This window comes from Lineus longissimus, chromosome 11 (assembly GCF_910592395.1).
Source record: "Lineus longissimus chromosome 11, tnLinLong1.2, whole genome shotgun sequence".
Taxonomy (NCBI): Eukaryota; Metazoa; Nemertea; class Pilidiophora; order Heteronemertea; family Lineidae; genus Lineus; species Lineus longissimus.
In genome coordinates, this window is record NC_088318.1 from 4630591 (window position 1) to 4653222 (window position 22632).

Sequence of the window (22632 nt, forward strand, 5' to 3'; positions counted from 1 at the left end):
CTCATATCAAAATCTGAACATCTCTACTGACCACAAGGAGGAACTCAACATGTGTGTCTGTCAATTATGATTGGTGATATCTAAACAGCACCCGATTGTCCAAAACACGATTTGTCGCTAACGCTGGCGTTATCTTGACTTGGCGTCAAGTCTAATGGATTTGACTGACGGAGATAACGCCAGGTTAAGTTAACGCCAGTTTTAGTGACAACATGTTGTTTTGAACGACCAAGCCCAGAACTGAAAGTTACCTCGGTCATGATCAAATGAATCAGAGATTTGAGAAAAGAAATCAGAATTTTTGAAAGTACAGTATATGACTGTACTGGAAGCAAAAAAAGTAGATTTTCCCCTCATAATTTCAGACATAGAAAAAGGTACTGATTGTTTTTTTGTTCTGCGCTATCCCGAGATGGAATAAAAACGACAAATACAAAAGTTATAGTGATCACAATTTCATTACATATCTTTTACATGCTAACATCGATTCGCGTTGATATTTTTTTGGCACAGTAGTTTAACCTGGGACTGATTTAAAATGGCGTCTTATTTCGTTTTTTTTCATCAAGTCAGCAGAGCGACTTCTAGGCGATCATTAAGGTGACTGCTCTCAAAACGTTTTGGAACATTCTTGAAAGATCAACGAAAATCGGTCTTCAGAATTTGAGGGACTCGCGATTTTTATGAATCTTCGGCGGGCGAGAAATCATAATGGAATTGTTCAGCGCACAGTCTTTGATTCAGTTCTTCTGTAAAACGATTGCCAGCTCTTAATTTTATTTGAATCTAGCGCTTTTTAAAGCGGCAACAATCAGATTTAATTTCTTTATAAAATATAAGACCAATAGTAAATCTTATGATGACACTTATAAATTGTCATTGCTCGGACAGCGTTAGGCGAAAAGTTCATTTTAATATTTTGTTTTGTTTCTTCCCGGACGTTTCGCCGCCCTTTCCTCCTTGTTTGCCTCCCTTGCCACCCTCCTGTCCTTTGCCACCTTTGCCTCCCTTGCCGCTCTCTTTCTCATCACCACCTTTTCCTCCTTTGCCTCCCTTGCCGCTCTCTTTCTCATCACCACCTTTGCCTCCTTTGCCTCCCTTGCCGCTCTCTTTCTCATCACCACCTTTGCCTCCTTTGCCTCCTTTGCCTCCCTTGCCGCTCTCTTTCTCATCACCACCTTTGCCTCCTTTGCCTCCCTTGCCACTCTCTTTCTCATCACCACCTTTGCCACCTTTGCCTCCTTTGCCGATCTCTTTCTCATCACCACCTTTGCCTCCTTTGCCTCCTTTGCCTCCCTTGCCACTCTCTTTCTCATCACCACCTTTGCCTCCTTTGCCTCCCTTGCCGCTCTCTTTCTCATCACCACCTTTGCCTCCTTTGCCACCTTTGCCTCCCTTGCCGCTCTCTTTCTCATCACCACCTTTGCCTCCTTTGCCACCTTTGCCACCTTTGCCTCCCTTGCCACTCTCTTCCTCATCACCACCTTTGCCTCCTTTGCCACCTTTGCCTCCTTTGCCACCCTTGCCGCTCTCTTCCTCATCACCACCTTTGCCTCCTTTACCACCTTTGCCTCCTTTGCCGCTCTCTTCCTCATCACCACCTTTGCCTCCTTTGCCTCCTTTGCCACCTTTGCCTCCTTTGCCTCCTTTGCCACCCTTGCCTCCCTTGCCACCTTCTTCTTCACAATCGTCATCATCGCATTCTGGTTTGTCCCCTGTTGGATGTGGTCCCATATCATCATCAGTTGGGCTTGGTCCCATACCATCACCAGTTGGGCTTGGTCCCATATCATCATCATCATCAGTTGGGCTTGGTCCCATATCATCATCAGTTGGGCTTGGTCCCATATCATCACCAGTTGGGCTTGGTCCCATACCATCTCCGGTTGGCGATGGTCCCATGCCAACTTGACGCTTGAATCGCTCGAGGAGGTTCAATGGCCTGGCATCGATTTGGTAGGCTGTGAGAGCCACCAGCAGGAGGCATGTGTACATCAGCTTCATGGTTCAGCTGCAAAGACAGGAATAGAAAGATCTATCAGAAATATGCATAGAATTTTTTAAAAACGTTTGTGATTCACGACCTTCGCCAGACTCCCTGGGCAGCCCATCGCGTCATCCTAATTAGGTCTCCTTATGGACTGCCACAAACACCGCGGATTCTTGGGGCTGGACGATTAGCCAATGGGTATTTCTGTAACAAAACTGTAAGGGCATTTTCTGTCATCGAATCGCAATGGTCGACGTATACCACTTTGGCATACTTAATAGCGTAGCTGATATTCAAATATTTATTTATCTATTTAAACTTCACTGTATTGTACAAAGAACATATATACAAGTAAAATACAGTATGGTGTGTGCGGTAGGAATACCTATAAAAAGCTCACACCGAGACAGTTCAAGATTAGGCCTACAAGAACGGATGACAATACATAAATTACAACTTGATTAAAACCCTCGCATTTAGCATTTTCATTATACCGCATTAAATAAATGGTCTGTAGAGGGCGCACATGCAGCAACTAGTCCAACTGCAGGTGTCCTCAACTTCAAAATAAATAAACTTGTTAAGATAAAACTTCACTATACAATTCTTAAAATGTGAATGGCTTAAAATGGCACGAGTTTTGACGGGTAAATTGTTCCATATATTAACAATGGGATTAAAATAGGACCCAAAGAAGGACTCTGTCCTACAATGCCTAGCACGTAATAATACGTTTTCCCCTCTTCGAGAGATAAATTTTCCAACATCGTCAATTGGGACCGAAAAACACTGAATAAAACATTTATGTAAGAATAACAGATCGAGAATTTCAAAAGACAAAGGTAGAAGGTCGAGACTAGATAATCTATCAGTATATTACGGTGGCCCATAGAGGACATGCGTTTATTTTCAATATAATAGAAAATTTTTCTTTTTACAATGCGTTTTTTTCTCTCGAATTACAACCGCCGTCGGATTTATTTCTCACCGCCGAAAAAATAATTTCCACCGCCGGGTAAAAAATAATAATTCCCACCACCGCGGTGGAAATTAATATCGACCGCGGTGGAAATAATATCCACCGTGGGAGCTAATTCGTTATTGACACCGGGTGGATATTATTTCCACCGCGGTGGATATCAATTTCCACCGCGGTCGATATTAATTTCCACCGCGGTGGTGGGAATTATTATTTTTTACCCGGCGGTGGAAATTATTTTTTCGGCGGTGAGAAATAAATCCGACGGCGGTTGTAATTCGAGAGAAAAAAAACGCATTGTAAAAAGAAAAATTGTCTATTATATTGAAAATAAACGCATGTCCTCTATGGGCCACCGTAGTATATGGCACATCAGAACCGATAATATGACTGGTGGCCCGGTGGCATTTCATTCCCATGGTTTAGATGGTCTACGTACACACTGCGTTGACAACAAACAAAACGATTAAATGCAAAATGAATCTTCGTACTGTAAAATCTGAGATGACATAATTTGTCTTTGGTGAATCAGAAACAATATTTTGTAAAAACAATAATGTAAAAACAACTGTAATCTTGTAGATCCTATTGTACTGACTGTGAAAGTTGTAAAACTGGTGAAGCTGACCATCGAGTATTAGAAAATAACCATACATTTAGGAAAAACCGAGGCGTAGCCAAGGTTTTGGCCAACATTTTAGCTCCATCCAAGCGGTTTTCGTGAGACAATCGATACCGACAGTGAGGTGTCAATTTCTATTCTAAAACATCTCAAATTAATTAACGAATGATGTGGTTTCAAATGCTTTTTGACTGCTTCTATATTTTGCACCAACCCAAGCGGTAATGGTTGCCTAACCATAACGGCTGAATTCAAAACGAGGCGCATAGTGCATTTACACTGTAAACTGCGGTTCATTGTAAATATCCTGTATACATGGACAATAATCTACCAAATTAAAACTTTAACCATGACAACTGGAATGCAATTGCAGATATTTATCGGGAAGGAATCACAAAGATCCGATTGTCAGCTTATACAATCGTGTAGCTAACTTTGATATTGAAACAGGGCGACATGAAAATAACTGTCGTGTCGTATTATCTCTATCGGACATAACAAGTTGATGACCAGTTGACGTCGAAGAAAAAGACACTTTTAAATTATTTTTTATGATAAAACAAAATAGCTTTAAGCATTTAAAACATTAAAAAACAATTTGCAACAAAAATATTTTTTAAATGATTTTTCTCTTCTCATTTTGTGCCACTTACTTTTTTGTGAATATTTTTTTAGGTGTCATAGACATCAACTGGCGATGTCTAATACCAGATATCCATTATCTGCTAATACACATCTAATAGATGTCTTTTAGACATCTACACGGATCAACAAGATGCATTATACACATTAGCAGATTGTTTCTGTTTAACCAGAGTCTTTCAATAAAATAACTGGCATATCACTGCTTCCTGGCAAGCCTGGCTTTAGATGAAAACATACTGTACTTTAGTATTCCCATTTCCATCTCTACAGAAAACAATAAAATCTGAAAACGGTTAAAATGTGAATTAACTTACCTTTGATACCGTTTAGTTAACAGTAGTTCTCGATCAGACGAAATCTTTGCGAAAAGTAATGCCAGGGCTCTCATTTGAGTCCCTTATAAACTCGAAAACACAATACGATCATTGTTACATCATATCTTTGATTCACCTGTTGGCGACGACATCAAGCCCTGGAACATTTTTAAATCAAAACATTTAAAGCTTTAAACCAAATTCACCCTGGAGGATAGCTGGGTCTAAACACATGACTATATCAACAGCCGTATTGTCCAAAGGCGAACTATTTGGTTTCTTTTGGCAAATTTGCCTTAATCTCATGACGTACGAATAATCTCTCAATTTGCTCTGCGGACAAAATATGAGCGGCCAGTTTATTCACAGGCTGAAATGCTTGTCCCATAAAATACTCTTTCGACCTAATTTATATAATGTGCCTTGATGCTCAATACCTAGCAGGAAAATTAAGCTGAAGGTTCAAAAAGTGTAACTCAGCTAATTCGGGACTGACACGATCACACTCTACGATTTCTTGAATTTCCCAAATCTAAGACAACCGTAACCTACGTTCTAGTCGATCCGGTTTCGCATCGTTTTGTTTCACAACCTCGGCTGTGAATAAAAACTGGGAAGGTTTTATAACACATTTTTCTGCCTTAAGCCTCGCATTGAGGCGTAGCCCAATTCGCGGTCTATTGTCTTTGAACAAAGCCTGCTCACACCTACATTTTAGGCCTGAATTACCATGATTACTCTATTGTCTTATCGAAGGGTGCATGACTGGGACAAATCTTGGTAACATCGACCGCCTCGAAACAGCCTTCACTGCAGTCGACAGGCCGAAATCGGCAAGGGCATATAAACGCAAAATTGTCCCTGATAAAACCGAACCAGGTATTCTACAAATGAAGACTCTGGAGGTAGAATGGGGTATTTGTAGTCCCGATTTATTTGTAGCCCGGCACTGCCTATCAATATCATAGGTAGGTGCTACAGTAAAACCGGGGTTACAAATACCCCATTTTGCCTTACATGTAGGCTCAGAGATCCCGGGAAAGTAACACCGTTTTTTTAATCATCGCGTGACTCGGTACAAACTGATGCCAGTATTTACCAACCGGCATGGCACCAAGGTAAGACCATTTGAAATAGGATAAAGGTACATGTATCAGTAACGGACATCGCCACTCGCTTATGCCCGGCAGACTAAACGTAACAACATTCGTGGCATGCTGCGATGTCGTGTCAGTTCTAGGGGGGTTGGGAAATACAACTTTTTGTTCCAAATCTGCAAGCAAAACACAATTTGTTCAGCGTGATATCCTCACTTGGCACGGCCAATCGACCCATATCATGCTCCGTGTCGACCATAATGTATTTATGTTACATTGTTGCTAATAAATAGCTTTCCGTATCGCCTTGCATGTTTATGAGATGACGTAACTGCTGAGTAATTCTCAAGATATTCATTCACATGAGCATGTTGAGACATTTGGGTGAACTTGGATATGAAGAGAAATATTGACATTGTAGGGAACCGCAAAGGTTTTGTTGAATGGATCTTAATCGAGCAAGCAGACCACGTGAGTGCTCTTAAGATCAAGGGTCACAGGAAAGGGCCAAAATGTTTGCTTTTCAAAATGTTTGTGTCAAGCTATAATCTCATACATCAAGTGAGATTCCGTGAATATGATTTGCTGACACACGTCACGTGACCGTGTGGTATTCGCAATGTTGCCCGCTCCAGCCGGTCGAGTGACATTTTGCCATGTCTCCCGGCGTGACGATATTCGGCATGGTACACTTCGTGGCAGGCAATATTTATATAATATGCCAAGGGTGTGTCGTTTCTCGTGGCAAAATTGACCATTATACGATACTGCCAAATACACAGTGACATCACGAGCAAAGCCTCGGGAGACATTGCATCCCGGCGGGGGGACATTCGGCATGTTCCGTGGCGGGCACTATTTATATGATATAAAGTCTTGGCTCTTTAAGGGCACACAATAAACGATAAATGGGCCTGATCGTTTGCTTCAAAATAATAGCAAGAGTATAGTTTCCCCTTTAAAGGGGTATACGCCATTTAATCGTGGGTGAGGAAAATAGGAATAACCTACAGTTACACATGTACACAATGCCGTATAATAGTGCAGATACCATGCATGCACTTTGCTGTCACTTGGTATAATATTTCTAGCTTTGTATAATCTGTCTACATGAAATTTATATTTTGTAAGTATTTACGCAATTGGAAATTTTCAAATTCTATTACAAACTTCACATTTTTAAGGAAAGGTGTACTTTAAGAGATGACAATCGAGGGTACATTTCGGGGGATTCCTAGCTGGACTGGCATGTCTGGTTTGCTCTAACTGACCCTTAGCGTTATCTAGATTCAAATGTTCTCCGCCTATATCAGAACGTAAATCAGAACGCATCTCCACCCAACTCAGTCACTGCAGCTCTTGACCCGGACCTACATGTAGCTTCCGAACTTCCAGTTGCCGATTCGAACCACTCTGTGCCCCCCCCCCCCCTCCCCCCACTATGGAACAGTGGAATGGAGTGTAGCAGCACCGGAGTCTATTTCAATGTGCTACTACCGGAGTAGTCCTATATCCTGGTTTCTTGTTCCAATGACGAAAGCAGGGATCAGGACCATGCAGGTTACCGAGCTAACACAGGTTGCGAGATTCGTACGAAAACTTAAGCGAACTACTTTTTACATGTACGACAGTAAATGCGGTCATCATGTCCTGAATTCATTCACGCGTCCGGACATTTTAAACAAAAATCGTCGATAAAATGAAATAATCGCATATTTCGTCCATGTAGCTCTTCGTACCTGCCTAAACCTTTCGTACTTCTGGCAAAGTATTTTTAGATACTTTGGAATTAGTTTAAGATACAATATTACATTTGTTCAATTATTTTATATGCTGTGTGAAATCACAACAATCAGAGTGCCGTTTTTTTTCGTAAATGGAGCAGGGGTACATTGGCTGTCAATCAAATGTGTTACTGAGAGTAACGAAAGTCACCGAAAATACAACACGAAATATAAAAAGTCTTCCTTCTCACTTTCATTCTATGCTAACCAACTACATGTATAATGGCCTTTAATACAGCCAGGACTTTTTGAACTTTGACCGTCTTTATGATCTACATCTAGCTCTGTTTATAGTTTATTTTCGTTGTTGCCTATGAATCTTGAATCAAACGCAAACAATACTTAGTCTACAATTTATTTCAATTTGATTACAGCTCTCTGGTCATTCAGTATAGTACACAATACATAATGAACCAGTTTGGTTTAAGTGCTTCCAAGGCTAGTGTGGTTTTTGGAGGTCAAAATGTGACTCATTTGTGCTATTTCAGTCCTTGCGCCAATCACAGATTGTTGATTCCCAATCAAACCAAATGGTCCCGATCTTGCTGATGAGGCGGCAGCACTTTTTTCATGTTTCTGCCTACATATCAAACCCTTGAGCACTTTACGATAGCGCTTGCATGCAAGCGTGAAAATAATACAGTTGAAAGCGCTTTGAGAATATAGCAAGCTCTTCACAGTGAATGTCATGTTACTATCCATAGATGTGAGTTCAACATCGTCCATTCCGAGCCTGTCTTCGAACTTGTTGACGTAAACCATGGAGACGGCCATGGAACACGCGTGCGAAAGAAATAACATAGTCACAATCATGGCGAAAACCGCACTGAACGTCAGAATGTTCCTAGCGGAACCAACGACGGCATAGTATTTACGTTTCTTCATCACGCGTATCGCCATCGCGATGTAAATGGTGGTGGTCAGGGTCAGGGCCACGATCATTTCGAGTCAATGGACGAAGACTTTTTAATGCGATTCCAGATGCCATGAAGGACTTAGAGCGTGTGTCAACTTTCAAACAATCACTTAAAACCCATTTGTTCCGCGAAGCCTTTTGTTGGTAGCTACATAGACTTATATTCCGAATGTGCCATCTATGTTTTAGAGACTCAATTTTTTTAAATCTATCTGTTTTACCACTATCAAACTGTTTTAAATCCAAATAGTTGCTTCTAACTCCATTGTAAAGTGCCTTGGAGCATGCTTAGCTTGTACAAGGCACTATGATATCCGGTATTTATTATTATTATTATAAATCAAACAGAAAAGCATGTTAATTTTACCCTTGTTGTCTTGGTTTATTTCGGTTGTGACGTTGGTGAATCCACGGTTTGTAAAGAATGGCAGTCGAGTGACGGTAGCTGAGTAAAAGACCAGGAAGACGTCAAAGCCTAGAGATAAAAGAGCAGCAATGGGAGAAATGGTCACCGCAATCGGCCAACGCAGTTTGAACAAGACCCCGGACATGGCGGCGTAGGCTATAACCGGATGACTGCGATTGAAGGAATCATTATTAAAAATATCGTGAATGACAGAACACCGAAGAACGGTTCGGTGGCGACAGCTTTGAAATTCTGTTGAACCGTGACTGTCATTGTCAACCAATCAGCAGCGGCCAGTACAGCAACAAGCAAATTAAACGATGTATGCAGCTCCTTTTTCGTCGCGATCATGAAGACAGTTCTAGAAGATTTCCCGGGACTCCGAGCACATTCATTTCTTACAAGTATCGCCATCACGAAGAAACGCTTTATATTCCACGTGCTTGCTGAAATAAAGAACAATTCTGTAAAACTTTATTCAAAGAGAGGGTTAGACAAACGGTCAGCCTAAAAGTTGGCTACCAGGAGTGCCACCTACTAGACAGAAGATGAACTAGTATAATGAATGATGCATGTACCACCGGCGCCGTACGCAAGTTTTTGAATGGAGGCGTATCGCCGGCCCAATTGTTCACATGTTTATCAGGCCGAATCTGATAATTGATCTGCTCCGGCTTTCCAAAAACGACCTCGTTTTGGGCCACCATATTTTACCTCCCTGACCCTTAAATGAGGTTTTTTTCAGGTTTTTAAAAATCACCAAATTACAGGTAACTCCAATCCGAATAGCTTTAAACAACCAGAGTTGCTCAAGGACAGTTACCTTTTGCAGATCGGCATAATTTCCCCTTAAGGTAAGCTTGGCAGACGTTCCAAGGCTTCGCCGTAGGTGTCTTGAGTTAATGCGGAGGTTCTGGTTGTCCACGATTGCAACACCGCCATTACCAATTCGCCTCAGCGACCGGAGACCAAGATGGCGGAAGGGCGTTTTAGCGATCACTAATGAGTTTCCGCTGCAACAAAGGAAAAGGTGTAATGAGTTTCCGCAATTGTAAATTCCTCACGAATTACAATTTACGAATACATGTGCGTAAATGGATATAAGGAGTTTCCGCTCGCTCACGAACTATGATTTACGAAGATGAATTCTTTGTATTCGTGCACGTACAAGAATTCGTAAGTTTTAGTCCGTGAGCAATTCGGGAGCTCACTCTTACGTTTGCGCTCACAAAACTGAGAATGATGTGTTTCGAATTTAATCTTATCTGTGAGTGTGAAAATTTAACAAACCGGAAACGGAGCTAATATTATGCAGCCAAGAGGTTTGAAAAAAAACTGGAGTGCTCCCACTAAGAAATCGTACAGCGATAAATATTGAGGGAGATTGGGAACGGTGCAGAGTAACCTGCAGCCGGGGTTACCTAATTTTCCGTTGCGGCGATTGTCAAGTTACTGATATGGTCATCCATGAATTCAAGGTATTTGTCAATGAGTCAATTTTTGGCCCTACCTCTCCGTGAGAAAGCGCCCATGTACCACTTGGAGATTTTCAAAAATCGACAGATCGCGCACCGGTAGTAATGAAACGGAAGTAGTTGCTGCAGAAACCTTGAGATATCCCGTGATTTCTCGCACGGATGAGAGGTAGCGGAGTTGTTCCATTGTTAGCCCTGGTCTATTGTAAAATCTGTCACTGAAAAAGACATTGAAAAGTTACCAAAAATTAGGTTGAAATGAATATACATGAAATATATCTGAAGGGGGAACTGAATGCATGGAAAGCCGGTTTGATTTGCGTTGCCGCATGGAGGGTGGGAGCAAGAGAAAATTCCCCTAGCCCTCTCCCAGAATTCACTAAAAATCTTTTTCATGCAGATTGTTTGCCTTCTCAGGCAAAATACAGGCAAAAGGTTGTCTCTGACCCGCTACTAGCCTGTTCACAGCCAAGACAACTCTCCGAAACATTTTTGCATAGACCTCCGTAGCCTATAGGGGTAGAACAGAGAGGCTATAACTGTTCTCTGGTTTCTGGAAACCTACATCGTGTGAACGTGTGAAAAAGTTCCCATCTAATCGCATATTTAAAGAACAGGCTGGGGATAGGCCTATTTGGCAAGCCGCTCGCTGAACCAGCATCATTTTTTGTCCTGTTCGGAGAACCGCTGCCGAACAGCACTGAAAATCAACCCAGTTTGGCAAACCCGGCGTGGTTTACAACAGAAATTGAAATGTGGTTAACTGATAAGGTAAATACATTGGGTACAAAAGTATAGTTTGGTCTCCATCTTTGGCGAAAAAGTCGTTGTTAGGTGAGCCGGGCTTGCCAAATAGTCACTTCCTAAAGTATAACAATCCGTTCATGTATGTCTGAACACTTACCCTAGAAATGAAAACCGTGTAATATGAATACTCCCTTCTACTATTTCACAATCTTTAAACTGTTCTATGTTACTGACGTCCAAAAATTTACTCCGTGGCAAACCCGGACAACCTGAAGAGAAGGGAACGATATCAAAATCATATCTCCCAGGAGCCAAAGACAATTAATTGAGGAATGCGAACCTGAACCCAGCCTTTGCTTCAGAACAGAGCGTTTGTAATAGCAATGTTATGTTAATCGAAGAACTTGTTTAAGTTCCTTCTTCCCTCAGTTGTTCATGGCGAATTCTTCCGTACTAAAAAGTAAACTATGATTTCGCTTGACCACATTCATGACATTACCATATAATACAGCCACTGTAAGCTCCACCACATTCATTATCATGACATTTGTTGAGAAGTAGCATAGCTTCGGGCTGCCACCATGGTCAAACAAGTGAAGAACAGATAAAACTAGACATAAAAACTCAAAATTCGGCTTACGCTTTTTACAGACCATCCCACAAGGGAGGCATTCTCCGTAGCCGGGATCGCCATGAAATTCCTCCTGTCCTACGGGACAACTCGTAGCGCATGTCCTCCCATCCTTAACTAGGTAATCTGTAGGAGACAAATGGCATAATAGATCATCAACATCATACGAGCAAATGACAAAACATTTATGTAACGACGGTGTTTCTTTCTTGATTTCCCTGAAAATCTAACAGCAATGAAATCTTCAAAAGCTTTTCAATAAGTTAAGAGGTGAAAGCGCCAGGTGACCATGAGCAGCGGTTGGAGAGAGAGCCGGCGAATACTGACAGTGCGAGGTATCGATTGTTATTCTAAAACTAACCTGTATTTAGACATTGAAATGATATTTCGTGTGTTTTTATATTGGCCGGGTCTATTTGGCAAGCCGCTCGCCGAACAGGCATCTTTTTTTGTCCTGTTTGGAGAGCCGCTTGCCAAACAGCACTAAAAAAGCCACCCTGTTCGGCAAGCCGGGCTTGCCAAACAGGGCAAAAATACTACCCTCTTTGGCGAGCCGGAGAGGTTACAACATGTTGGCCAATCAGAGAGCAGTGACGTCATATTCGAATTTATATGCGCATATTTAACAATGGCCGACTTCCCGCTCTCGATTCAATTTCTGTTACTAAACTCGGGTTTTGGTCAATAATCCATGAAGAAGCATGTACATGTACATGACTGTATGGATTTACAAAAAAAGTCATAAACGTGATTTAACTGATAAGCATGTTAGATGCATTAGTGTGCATTTCTAAAGGCGTTTCACTGTAACTCCAGTGTTTCTGACCGTGTTGCCACGAATGATAATGAGCTCCTGGATGGTTGAATATGCATGAGTTCGGCTCTCCATCTAGGGCAGAAAAAAGGCGCTATTTGGTGAGCCGGGCTTGCCAAATAGTCACTTCCTTTTATATTTTGTACCAACGCAAGCGGTTTTGGTTGCAACGCCAAAACCGCTTCATCCAAAAGAAGGCGCAGTGCACACGTACATAACATGGAAAGTACGCTGCTGCATTGCAACCAAGATGTTTAACAAATCGAGGGCTGCGGGTCTAATTGCCTGTGGCAAGGGATGCCTTTACTTCAAGTCCTCTTTAGCGGCTTACCAGGACAATAGTCGACACATATTCGACCATGCTTGTATTTGTGAGGAGGACAAGTTGGTACGCAGGCACCATCGTCTCTGAGCACTCGACAGAATCCTTCCTGCAACGATAAAGAAATGAAAAATTATACTAGGTAGTGGCCTTTTGAAATGGTTGTAAGCCTTCCAACGGTAACATCCCACCCAGATGGCCCTCCAGTTCGCAGTTATTATAGTTAGTGGCAAACCTATATGTACTTTGCAGAGACGAGAAAAAACATAATAAATGGCACTGACGGTGCTTCTTACGTGTAAAAAACTTGCCAAATGGCATCGATAGTGCTTCTTACGTGTAAAAAACCCACTAAATGGCATCGACTAGCTTCTCACGTGTAAAACACACACTAAATGGCATCGACTAGCTTCTTACGTGTAAAAAACACACTAAATGACATCGACTAGCTTCTTACGTGTAAAAAACACACTAAATGGCATTGACTAGCTTCTCACGTGTATAGCATTGACAGTGCTGCTTCCGTGTAAAAAAACATACTAAATTGCATCGATACGTGTAAAAATACACTAAATGGCATCGACGGTGCTTCTCACGAGAAGCCTGCTTAACTCAAACCAATGCACCCTGAAGAATCCGGCGCTGAGCTGTGGTACTTACAAAGCATTGCGTGTTGGCTGGTCCAACGCACCCCAGTGCACACTCCTCGTCACAGCAACCCCTCTCCCCTTCCGCGAAGCAACCATTCCTGCAGGACGGGTGACAATTTCTGAAGACGTCCTCTGAAAAAGTTTTACGAGATTCTTGATGGACGGTGTATATAAATTTTGTATATTTTTGTGAATTACATGTATGATGAAAGATCACAAAACGAAAATGTGACATTTCCTCCAGTGAAAGCAACAACACGCCGTTGGTAAAAGCACGTTCTTATTTCACTTTATGTTGATCGAAGCTGTCCCAGCTGGCGAAAGGGTAATAGCAACAACGTTCCAAAGCAAGAACGGTGAAATAAAGTTTGAGATTTCACAATCATCTAAAGACTCGTCAAAAACCATTTCACAGTGCAATCATGCAATGTTCATCTGATGCGAGTCTAGGTCTTTGCTAAGCTATTGGTTCATAGTGCACTCAAGCTGCTTCTTAACATCCCAAAGGGACTCTTGGAAGTTGATAAAGAGCGCTTATCGAAGAGCAATCGCTCATTGACAAGACGGCTCAATCAAAAGCTGAGCTACATGAATAAATTCAACTGGGAGTCTAGTATTATAATCACTTACCAACAGTTGCCTGACGATTGTCTAATTCAACTTTATCATGTTCAGTAGAAGTGTATTTCGACCACTTACTTGCTTGACAATTTATATGAACTACATATTATATACTCAAATAGAAGTCAGTCTATTTTTACCACTTAGTTGAACTACATGTACATGTTTAATTCATATAGAAGTCCACATGTATTTTGACCACTTACTTGCTTGACAATTTTCCCTTCCCAGCGCCCAACAGTTTACACAGACTTGGGGGTCACAGACGGGGCAGTAGATTGTCGGGTACGAGGGGCTCTTGTCCCTGACATCGACCGCTCCTTGCGTGATGCGCGACCAATCGATCGTATCCATGAAGCACAGAAGAGGGGATTTGACGACCTTGACCTCGCCTTGGCTGATTTCTAAAACAAATAACGGATCACTGTCAAATTTTGTGGTCTCAATCTGACAATCAGTCAAGGAGGCAACTCTAACAAAATTTCAAGACGTGATAATGAGTGTGCTTTGCCATAAGGAACGTGTGGTATGCACAACATGCTGGGAAATTTGTCGAAAGAGGGAAAACGTTTACCAAGAAAACGCCATTCACGCCCGATTACATAATTTACCAGTTACCCGTTTTCTGAGAGATTGCGATTATCGTGTCCATCATTTCGCCTCAAGAATATGTCCCATTACGAGCAATCTGGTGACTACGTTTGTTCTGAACACAGTTACAATCACCGAACAAATGAAAACAACCAAGGGCCACAGAGTAATAAGGGGTTCCGATTTTGATCCGAGAACGAGAATGATGTGGCTTTTTCGCAACGGATATCACGTTGACTTTTGTCAGAAATGTAATGGCCAGGTTATTGTAATAAAAACCCTTTTTATTTGTGCACATTCAGTACACATAGTTTTTAGGCTGAAAATTGCAATTTGAAGTTTTCAATCAGCTTGAAAATAGATGTGTACTCCTCAGACATCCCAGCAATAAGCTATTAAAGTTTTAAAAATATGACCTACTTCGAAGTTATTTTACCAAGTCATGTCAAGGAATTGACGCCATTTTGGCCTTGCATGGCAGAAATTTAGACTGTTGTAAAGTGGACACTCATCGAGACCACGAGGATCATATTGAAGTATGCTCTCCCGATCTAGAAAAATGCAAATAGCACGCCATTTGGTCGATATTGGCCTGACAGGCGGCTTTCAAACAGGACAGACAATTTTCTTTAGGAACTACGGTTCGGTCCCATAGCTGCGTGGCGGATAAATACACGATCCTGCCCTAATGAAGCAGCGTGTCTTTAAAGTCTGTTATGCCTGGGAACCAGATAAAAAAACAATCAACTTTGCTTGAAGACGTTAACTACTACGTCATTCTCGTACTCGAATCATCATCTGAACTTCCCTCATGATCGTAAAAACCTACCCCTTAGATTTGGCACCAACACTCTCTTGAGTCCGACCCCTTGGCCATAGCTCGGATACCAGTTCGCCATGATATACATGCTAAACCTGTCCATGAATAGGTCGCCTTCGCCTCGGATGATGACGAGGCTCGTCAGAGGCAGCTCTTCAAATGCTGAAGTGTTAAAAGGTTGAAATGAGGTTACGGGCTAAAATGCAACTGTGTGCATCCCGGTGGGTATCGGCTTAAAGGGCCCACTTTGGCATGAGATATGTTTAGTTTTCCATACAAAAACGGCTTCCTGCAGGACCGTAACTTCCCCAAACAGAATCGTTGAGCAAACCACTGAACTGCAATAGACAATGGACTAGAACGAGGTGTTACTTTAGGCGTGCCTGAAATTCACAAGCCATGTCTAAAACTATCTCACAGCACTGGCAACAATCACTATCAGAGATCAGAATTAGTGTGTCACTACGAGTGGCGGCGCATGGTATCAAGCAGGGGTATTATCCTCCTGGTTAGGTAAATCCCACGCCCACGTTGTCCCTTTAATATCAAGAAATACAACAAATAATTATCACCTCACTCAATTAATAGCATTCTGCGATAATGACGTCACTGCAGCTGCTGCCCTCTATTTCCCCATCGCTGAATTACAGGCAATGTCGGACAAACATGCGGTTTCGTAATGGATTCAGGCTTTCTAACTAGGGCAGTCAATCTGGCACATGTCCGAGTGTTGGAAATACTACATAATTGTTCTGAATATTTCTCTATCTGACTCTATGGTATCATTCATGCTAAAAACAATACAGGGTCAAAGAAAATTGACTTTGAAATAAGCTCAAATGCGTAGAAATAAGTGTCGATGTCCGACTGTCACGTGACTAAAACGTCATCAATATCTTATTCAAATGACCTTGTGAGCTATAAATAGTAACGTCGCGGAATGCTATTTGCTCACTGAACGTTCTATTTTTCGTTGATGCCCTACGCGTATATGACATACATGTAGATGTGTCAATGCACGTACATTTCAGCCTTACATTTTGTCATAAGGCCATTCAGTACAAATTATTTGGCTATCATCACTCAATCTGATGAATGATATCCATATTTTTGGCATCAGACCTTTATCCAATATACTTGGCAAAAATTCAGTGGAGTGTCTTTTATATATTTGCCTTTATTCGATTCAAAATGCACTGGTCGCGTGATCGAACTTTAAATAAGCTTAAGGGAGAATGCAATAATAATATTGAGGCAAAAACAAAAAGAGGGAGCGATGAACAATACACTTATATCCATTTCGAATATAATTTCGACATGTTCCATGATGTCATCCATAATTACCTTTGGTGACTCCATTTATAATCACCTAATCAATTTGTGGTCCATGAATCGGAAGCATACTTACTCGATGTACTGACAAGCACATAACCTGTAACCTCCCGTATGGAGCTCAAGAAGGACATATCGAGATTTCGGTTGGTGCTGTTACCCACGATGAAGGTTAGTTCCAGGTTGCCATCTACGACAGTGCAGTTCCTGTAACGTTTCTCGTAGAATGAGTAGCCCCGGATAGACAAGTATTGCAAGCCTACTGTGGTGCCGCGACAAACTTAAATAGTCAACAGGAGAGAAATGGGTTAAAAGTACGGTCTACCTAGCTTCAACAATCCTAACGGAGTTTTCAGACAGCGAGAGGATAAGGGATCACAGGGAATATGCCACTTTCGTTTTCTGCGTTCCGTTCATACACTCGGCATGAGAACACACCAACTTCCTGACAAAAAGCCATTAAACAGTAGAACTTCTGGCGGTACATCCTGGGATATCTCGTACACATTTTGCCACTTGATTACATAACATGCTAAAAATAGACGTCTCTTCATTTTGTTCTTTCTTAAAGGACAATAATGTATGAGAAAATCAATCCTTCTTCTAACACCAGGGGAGCCACCATCTAAGGAAAGGAAGACTTCAGTATACATGTACATTGCAGACAGGCAATGTATACTAACATGATAGTAGTTCCTCTCCCGTTAAGTAATGGGGGGGGGGGGGGGGTATTTTTAAGGAGGACACAAGTCTCATGACGTCCATCATGAAAGGCAATAAACCAACCGAGGTGAATAAGCGTCGAATAAGCGTAAGGCTTACTATAAACCGCGAGATGAGAAATCGCGAAATCGCGAGATGAGTAATCATTATTTTCTGCCACAAGATTTCTACTTCCCTTGACCATGACAATCACCATTTCTGATGCTGCTGTCAACTTCTCCATTCAATGATAGTAGGGCCGAAGACAATACAAAGGTTACATGCAACTGAATGTTCATCGTGACCACAACGGTTTTTGCAATTTATAAAGATATATTGTGAGTATAATACCACGAGGTTCAGGGTCAAGATTATTTTCACGCCAGGCGGGCGGCACAAGTCACCATACACAAGATTGACCGATAACACAGGGCATGTACCTGGTGAACGTCTGGTCATCCCTAAAATAACGCAGGATAGTCTGACCATCGAAACTAGGCTTTGATTAGGTTAAATTCCACACACCGCACAGCGGAGTCTATTTCAATGGGCCAATCAAAACAAGGATAGCTCCCTACTACAGCCTCGGTCTCATGAATGTTCACCTTTTCTGGTTCCATATTTCCAATACATCCCGTGGCGCATGATACTCTCACCGAGGTTGGCATCTCGCGATTTCGCATTCCGCATCTCGCGGTTTATAATAAGCCCAAGCTTATAATAAGCCCAAGCTTGGTTGTGAACTCCATTTAGTAAATTTTTTGGGACAACATCACTTTGTTCATCTGCAACAACTTTACGTGAATATATGATCTACATGACTGACATTGTCAATATTAGTATATTATTCTGTAACAACTGCATTTGTCTAATATTGTAATTACGGTCATTATAGGACATCAATGAGAAGTACTCGCAATTAGGTTGTGTTCATCAGATTCATCTTTGATGTGAACCCACGGAACAGGACGGGTATTCGAAAAAGCTGGATCACTGGCAAGGAGGATACCGCGGTGACGTCACATCACGTGATCCCGACCCATATTAGTGATCGCTATGGCCAATCAGATTCAGTCTACTGACAGCACCAGCACTGAACACATCTCCACGTCTCACTGTCTGGTGCGCTCCTGTACACAAAAACACCAATAGACATGAAATATTGCAATACATAGTATGGATTCTTCCTGTGTAAAATAAAATTTACAGAGCAGATTAACTTCCACGAATAAAAAAGACGTTTGGCGTGGCCAAAGTGCGGAAATACTGTCTCCGCTAAAATACACTACGAAATACATTGGGCAATGCACTACGCAATATACAGTAGAGATGCAGTTGAGTTTGTTATTGTTTTGACTTAGAAGCCCGCCCATATCATAATATATTCATGTATTCATGAAGTATGAACTCATTTCTGTCCCATACAACTCTAAGAACAGTCAATTTCTCCTTAAATCATCACCGAAACCGCGATATCCGCAGGAAGATTTCGTTCTAGTGTCCGAAAATGCATGATCTTACAGGGTCGCTAACTCGACAAATAGAGGGGATCTATGGGGATCTATGCGAGTTTTAGGTATTACAATTCTCGAACTTGTAAAATCTGTAAACATGACTCCAAATCCCATTATGAAAATGAAGAGATTGCCCCATATCTGGGAGACTGTTTTGAAACCATCGCTAATTTTGGAAGATCGGTGCCCGGCTATTTGGTTTAAAAAACGGTCTACCTAATGCGCGTCCGGAACAATTTGTGCGTCCGGAAGAGAAAGTGCGCGTCCGGAACAATTTCCTATGTAAATATGAACCTAATGTTGCATTTGATGGCTTAAATAGCATTTTAATTCCATGTAGAGAAAATAAAATTGGAAAAAATCTCCTTGGTGACTTTGTATTTTACAATTTTCAGCGGGGTGATTTGGGTGTTACACAGCCATCAAATCCCAGTTTACTGACGTTTCTCCTCAACAAATTGTTGTTGCAGTTGCAGAATTTCGATAGTAGCCGTGTTGTAATGGATTAGACTGGTATCTGGTGTCTCAGCACATGGAATGAATTTTGTTGACCCCCTTCCCCCGCCCCCCTCGATCCCCTCCCCTCCCCCTAAAAGCGCAAATTGGCTTCACAATAATTGCTATTGCCCCTTATCCCACGGCACGCAAAGACAAACTCATACCGACTTAGACGACCACAACAGGAGAAGGCGCGTAAGGAAGTTGGGATATGAGTATGGCATTAGTAATCAACCACCTCGCTGAAAATTGTAAAATACAAGTCACCAAAAAGATTTTTTTCAATTTTATTTTCTCTACATGGAATTAAAATGCTATTTAAGCCATCTAATGCAACAATAGGTTCATATTTACATAGGAAATTGGTCCGGACGCGCACTTTCTCTTCCGGACGCGCTCCGGACGCGCAAACAGAGTTCCGGACGCACATTAGGTGGACCCTTAAAAAACCCTATTTTTCCCCATCAAAACAGCACTTTTCATTATTCAAATGATAGCTTATTGTCTGAAGACTTATTTCATAGCAGAAAAGATTTGATGCGAAAAATCTAACTTTTTTGATGACTTGATTTTCCCTTGGCCGTGGATCGAGTTTGTTTACAATATGTAGCGCCATCTTGGAAAAGCCGTGTCGTCACTGCGGTATCCTCCTTGGATCACTGGACTGCTGGCCGATTTACTGGATTGTGACTCATGGAGCACCACCGCCTGGATTGGGGATCATTCGGAAAATGGGATATGATATAAACCAATACTTATAGGTATTTAACCCTATAATGCTGCACTGTAGTGGCCTACAGTGCATGTTGCAATACTCAGCCTCATGCTGTCATTGAAGAGTCCCCGACTCAAGTAAGTAATCATTTACTTATTGGCTTGGGAAGTTCTTCAGCTACAATTAAACTTTCTGTCAGCTTTGTAGGTCATGTTGAAGAGTCTGAGGCTGAGGAATCCATATTGGCAGTAACAGTGTGTGCACTTAAAGCACATGGTGGGGAATGTGAGGGATTTTGGAATTGAGCAATCCATCCAGGCGGTGGTGATCAATTAGTCATGATCCAGTGAATCCAGCAGTCCAGTGATCCAGCCTTTTCGAATACCCGAACAGGACTGTATTTTTTCCATACTAGAAAAGGCGATCAAAAAGGTAAAATGTGATTCGACGGATTTTTATGAGTACTACATGTACAATGTTGTTCGGAACAATCATCCATCTAATTGGCCTTTGTCTAATGAGGGCAAAAGCACAATCAAAATGTCCGGAAAAGATCACTTTAAGAGAATCAAATCCTTTTTAGTTCACGGCGCTGTGACGTCAAGATTACACTGTACATGTTTGTCAAAACGTCAAGGTTAAACTAAGCCTTACCACAGGCACATCACAAAAGATAGCAAACTAATTATGTGAGCCGTAAAGCATCCCTGGACACACAATATCGAAAAGGCCAGTAAAGGCAAGTTTGATATTATATCTTTCAACTAACTCGAACTGAACAGCATCATACATAAGCAAATTAGAAAAGTGTTGTGAACCTACCTTTTTCTGGTACAGCTGTTGCGACGACAAGCAGTGGACACAGTAGTGCGACCAAATGGACAAAAATTCCGTAGTCCATATCCTAAATTCAAATCGTCCAAAATATCGCAAAAACAGGCGACGAATCTCTTATTTATCTCGATTTTTACAATTTCGTGTCTGTAAGGAATCTGTCAAAATCCATCAAATGAAATGCTTTAAATATGCCTCAATATTTACACGGTAGTATGATTGATCAATTATTCATTTAGTCGTGGGCCATTATCTTAAGAATTGGGACTTTTCGATAGCTGGCTCACAATGGGTTCGATTTAGAATACAGGAAACATTTATCACAAAAATGTTAAATTTTGAGTAATAACGTCCGGGTCAGGGGTTGGACGACCGTATAATAAGCTTTGATACTAGTGCATTTTTAACTAGGGCATGTTTAGCGATGAAAGGTTTAGTGGGCGTGATCTATACAATATCTTCTGAGTTTGAGAAGGTGACATTGAAAGTGTGCTTGAACATGTTTGAGCCCACGCTTTGGGTACCAAGTCCATTCAATGCCAACAAAACTGGGTCATTTTACCGAATGATATAACTTGTACTTATTCTTGAGAGCATGCGGTTGAACTGGCCTCTGATTTGTGTTCATATGTAGGTGTGTTTGTAAACAACAAAACGACAGCATGTCCGAAAGCCTCCGCACACAAGAGTTTAGCTAGAGATCGCATCGAAATCTGGGCATCAGTCTCTCTCAGCAGGGATGCGTACAGCGACATCCCATCACCGCTTTTGTGATTCAATATAAGGATATGAGCATAATTTCTTTTAAATGAGCTTCAAAACGTTTTCTTAATAATGTAAAAATCCTGATTCAAAACCTGCATTAAACTGGCCTTTTGTGAACGATATTCGGGGATCCCTACACTGGTGTTCAGAGAGGTTCGCATCGAAAAGTGAGCGTATAACCTGCCTCAGATGTTTTTTTTTCGCTGGATTTCGGGTCGTTCTGTTATTGTTTTGCACCTCAGCTCAGTTTGTAGCTGAGATTAAAATGGGCTTCATCATGGCTTCCAGTTAATTGCCCGAGAGAGCTGTGGGATCAAAGGAAACTTGCCGTAACCTGATTCTTTATCTGAAAGACTCTTGAATTAGTAAGTTTATTCACTCCAGAAGACTACATGGTATTGGTAAACAGAAAGTCCAATATACTATATACAAATGATTTACAAAGTGATTGATTAAAGGTTCAGAAAAATAATATTTACTAGTACATAAATTGAGGGCGTAAATATTAGTAGATGATAACCTTTGCACTACGATTGGGAAGCCAAGGGCTCCCGAGTCTACTCTCGAAACCAAACGAACTCAGTCCTAATACAGACTGCCGGGTCAGGCCGGGTCTTGTCCGGTTTTTGCTCCGATGCCATGCACGATGATGCAAAATCATGCAACTTGTATTAAGTGCGAGATTCAAGTCGCCATGAACCCATATACATTGTAAACTGTTTACATACAAAAATACACAGCATAATTATAGTTTGTTCATACAACATGTATGTACTTATTACAGCTACCCATATTATTGGCACATACAATACTGACATGAATTCAGAATTACGCTTGACTTTGGCCCT

General features: G+C 41.5%; 2 protein-coding genes across 3 annotated transcripts; both read right to left on the reverse strand.

Moving 5' to 3' along the window:
• Window positions 1-439: 439 nt before the first annotated feature.
• Window positions 440-4629, reverse strand: LOC135496200 (uncharacterized PE-PGRS family protein PE_PGRS20-like). Of its 2 annotated transcripts, XM_064785378.1 has the most exons (3): window positions 4551-4629; window positions 1224-2011; window positions 440-1187 (listed from the first exon to the last, which is right to left on the reverse strand). In XM_064785378.1, exons 2-3 carry the CDS (start codon window positions 2002-2004, stop codon window positions 907-909), a joined length of 1062 nt encoding a protein of 353 aa, XP_064641448.1. In that variant the 5' UTR covers window positions 2005-2011; window positions 4551-4629; the 3' UTR covers window positions 440-906. The 2 variants fall into 2 exon arrangements, with proteins under 2 accessions (XP_064641448.1, XP_064641447.1); XM_064785377.1 differs by having other exon boundaries at window positions 440-2011.
• Window positions 4630-7115: 2486 nt separating this feature from the next.
• Window positions 7116-21381, reverse strand: LOC135496301 (epidermal growth factor receptor-like). The gene is made up of 11 exons (XM_064785558.1): window positions 21008-21381; window positions 16833-17036; window positions 15434-15586; window positions 14220-14417; window positions 13403-13524; window positions 12752-12851; window positions 11616-11732; window positions 11133-11244; window positions 10264-10446; window positions 9577-9766; window positions 7116-9199 (listed from the first exon to the last, which is right to left on the reverse strand). The coding sequence occupies exons 1-11, from the start codon at window positions 21084-21086 to the stop codon at window positions 9182-9184; spliced, it is 1476 nt and encodes a 491-aa protein (XP_064641628.1). The 5' UTR covers window positions 21087-21381; the 3' UTR covers window positions 7116-9181.
• Window positions 21382-22632: the final 1251 nt, after the last annotated feature.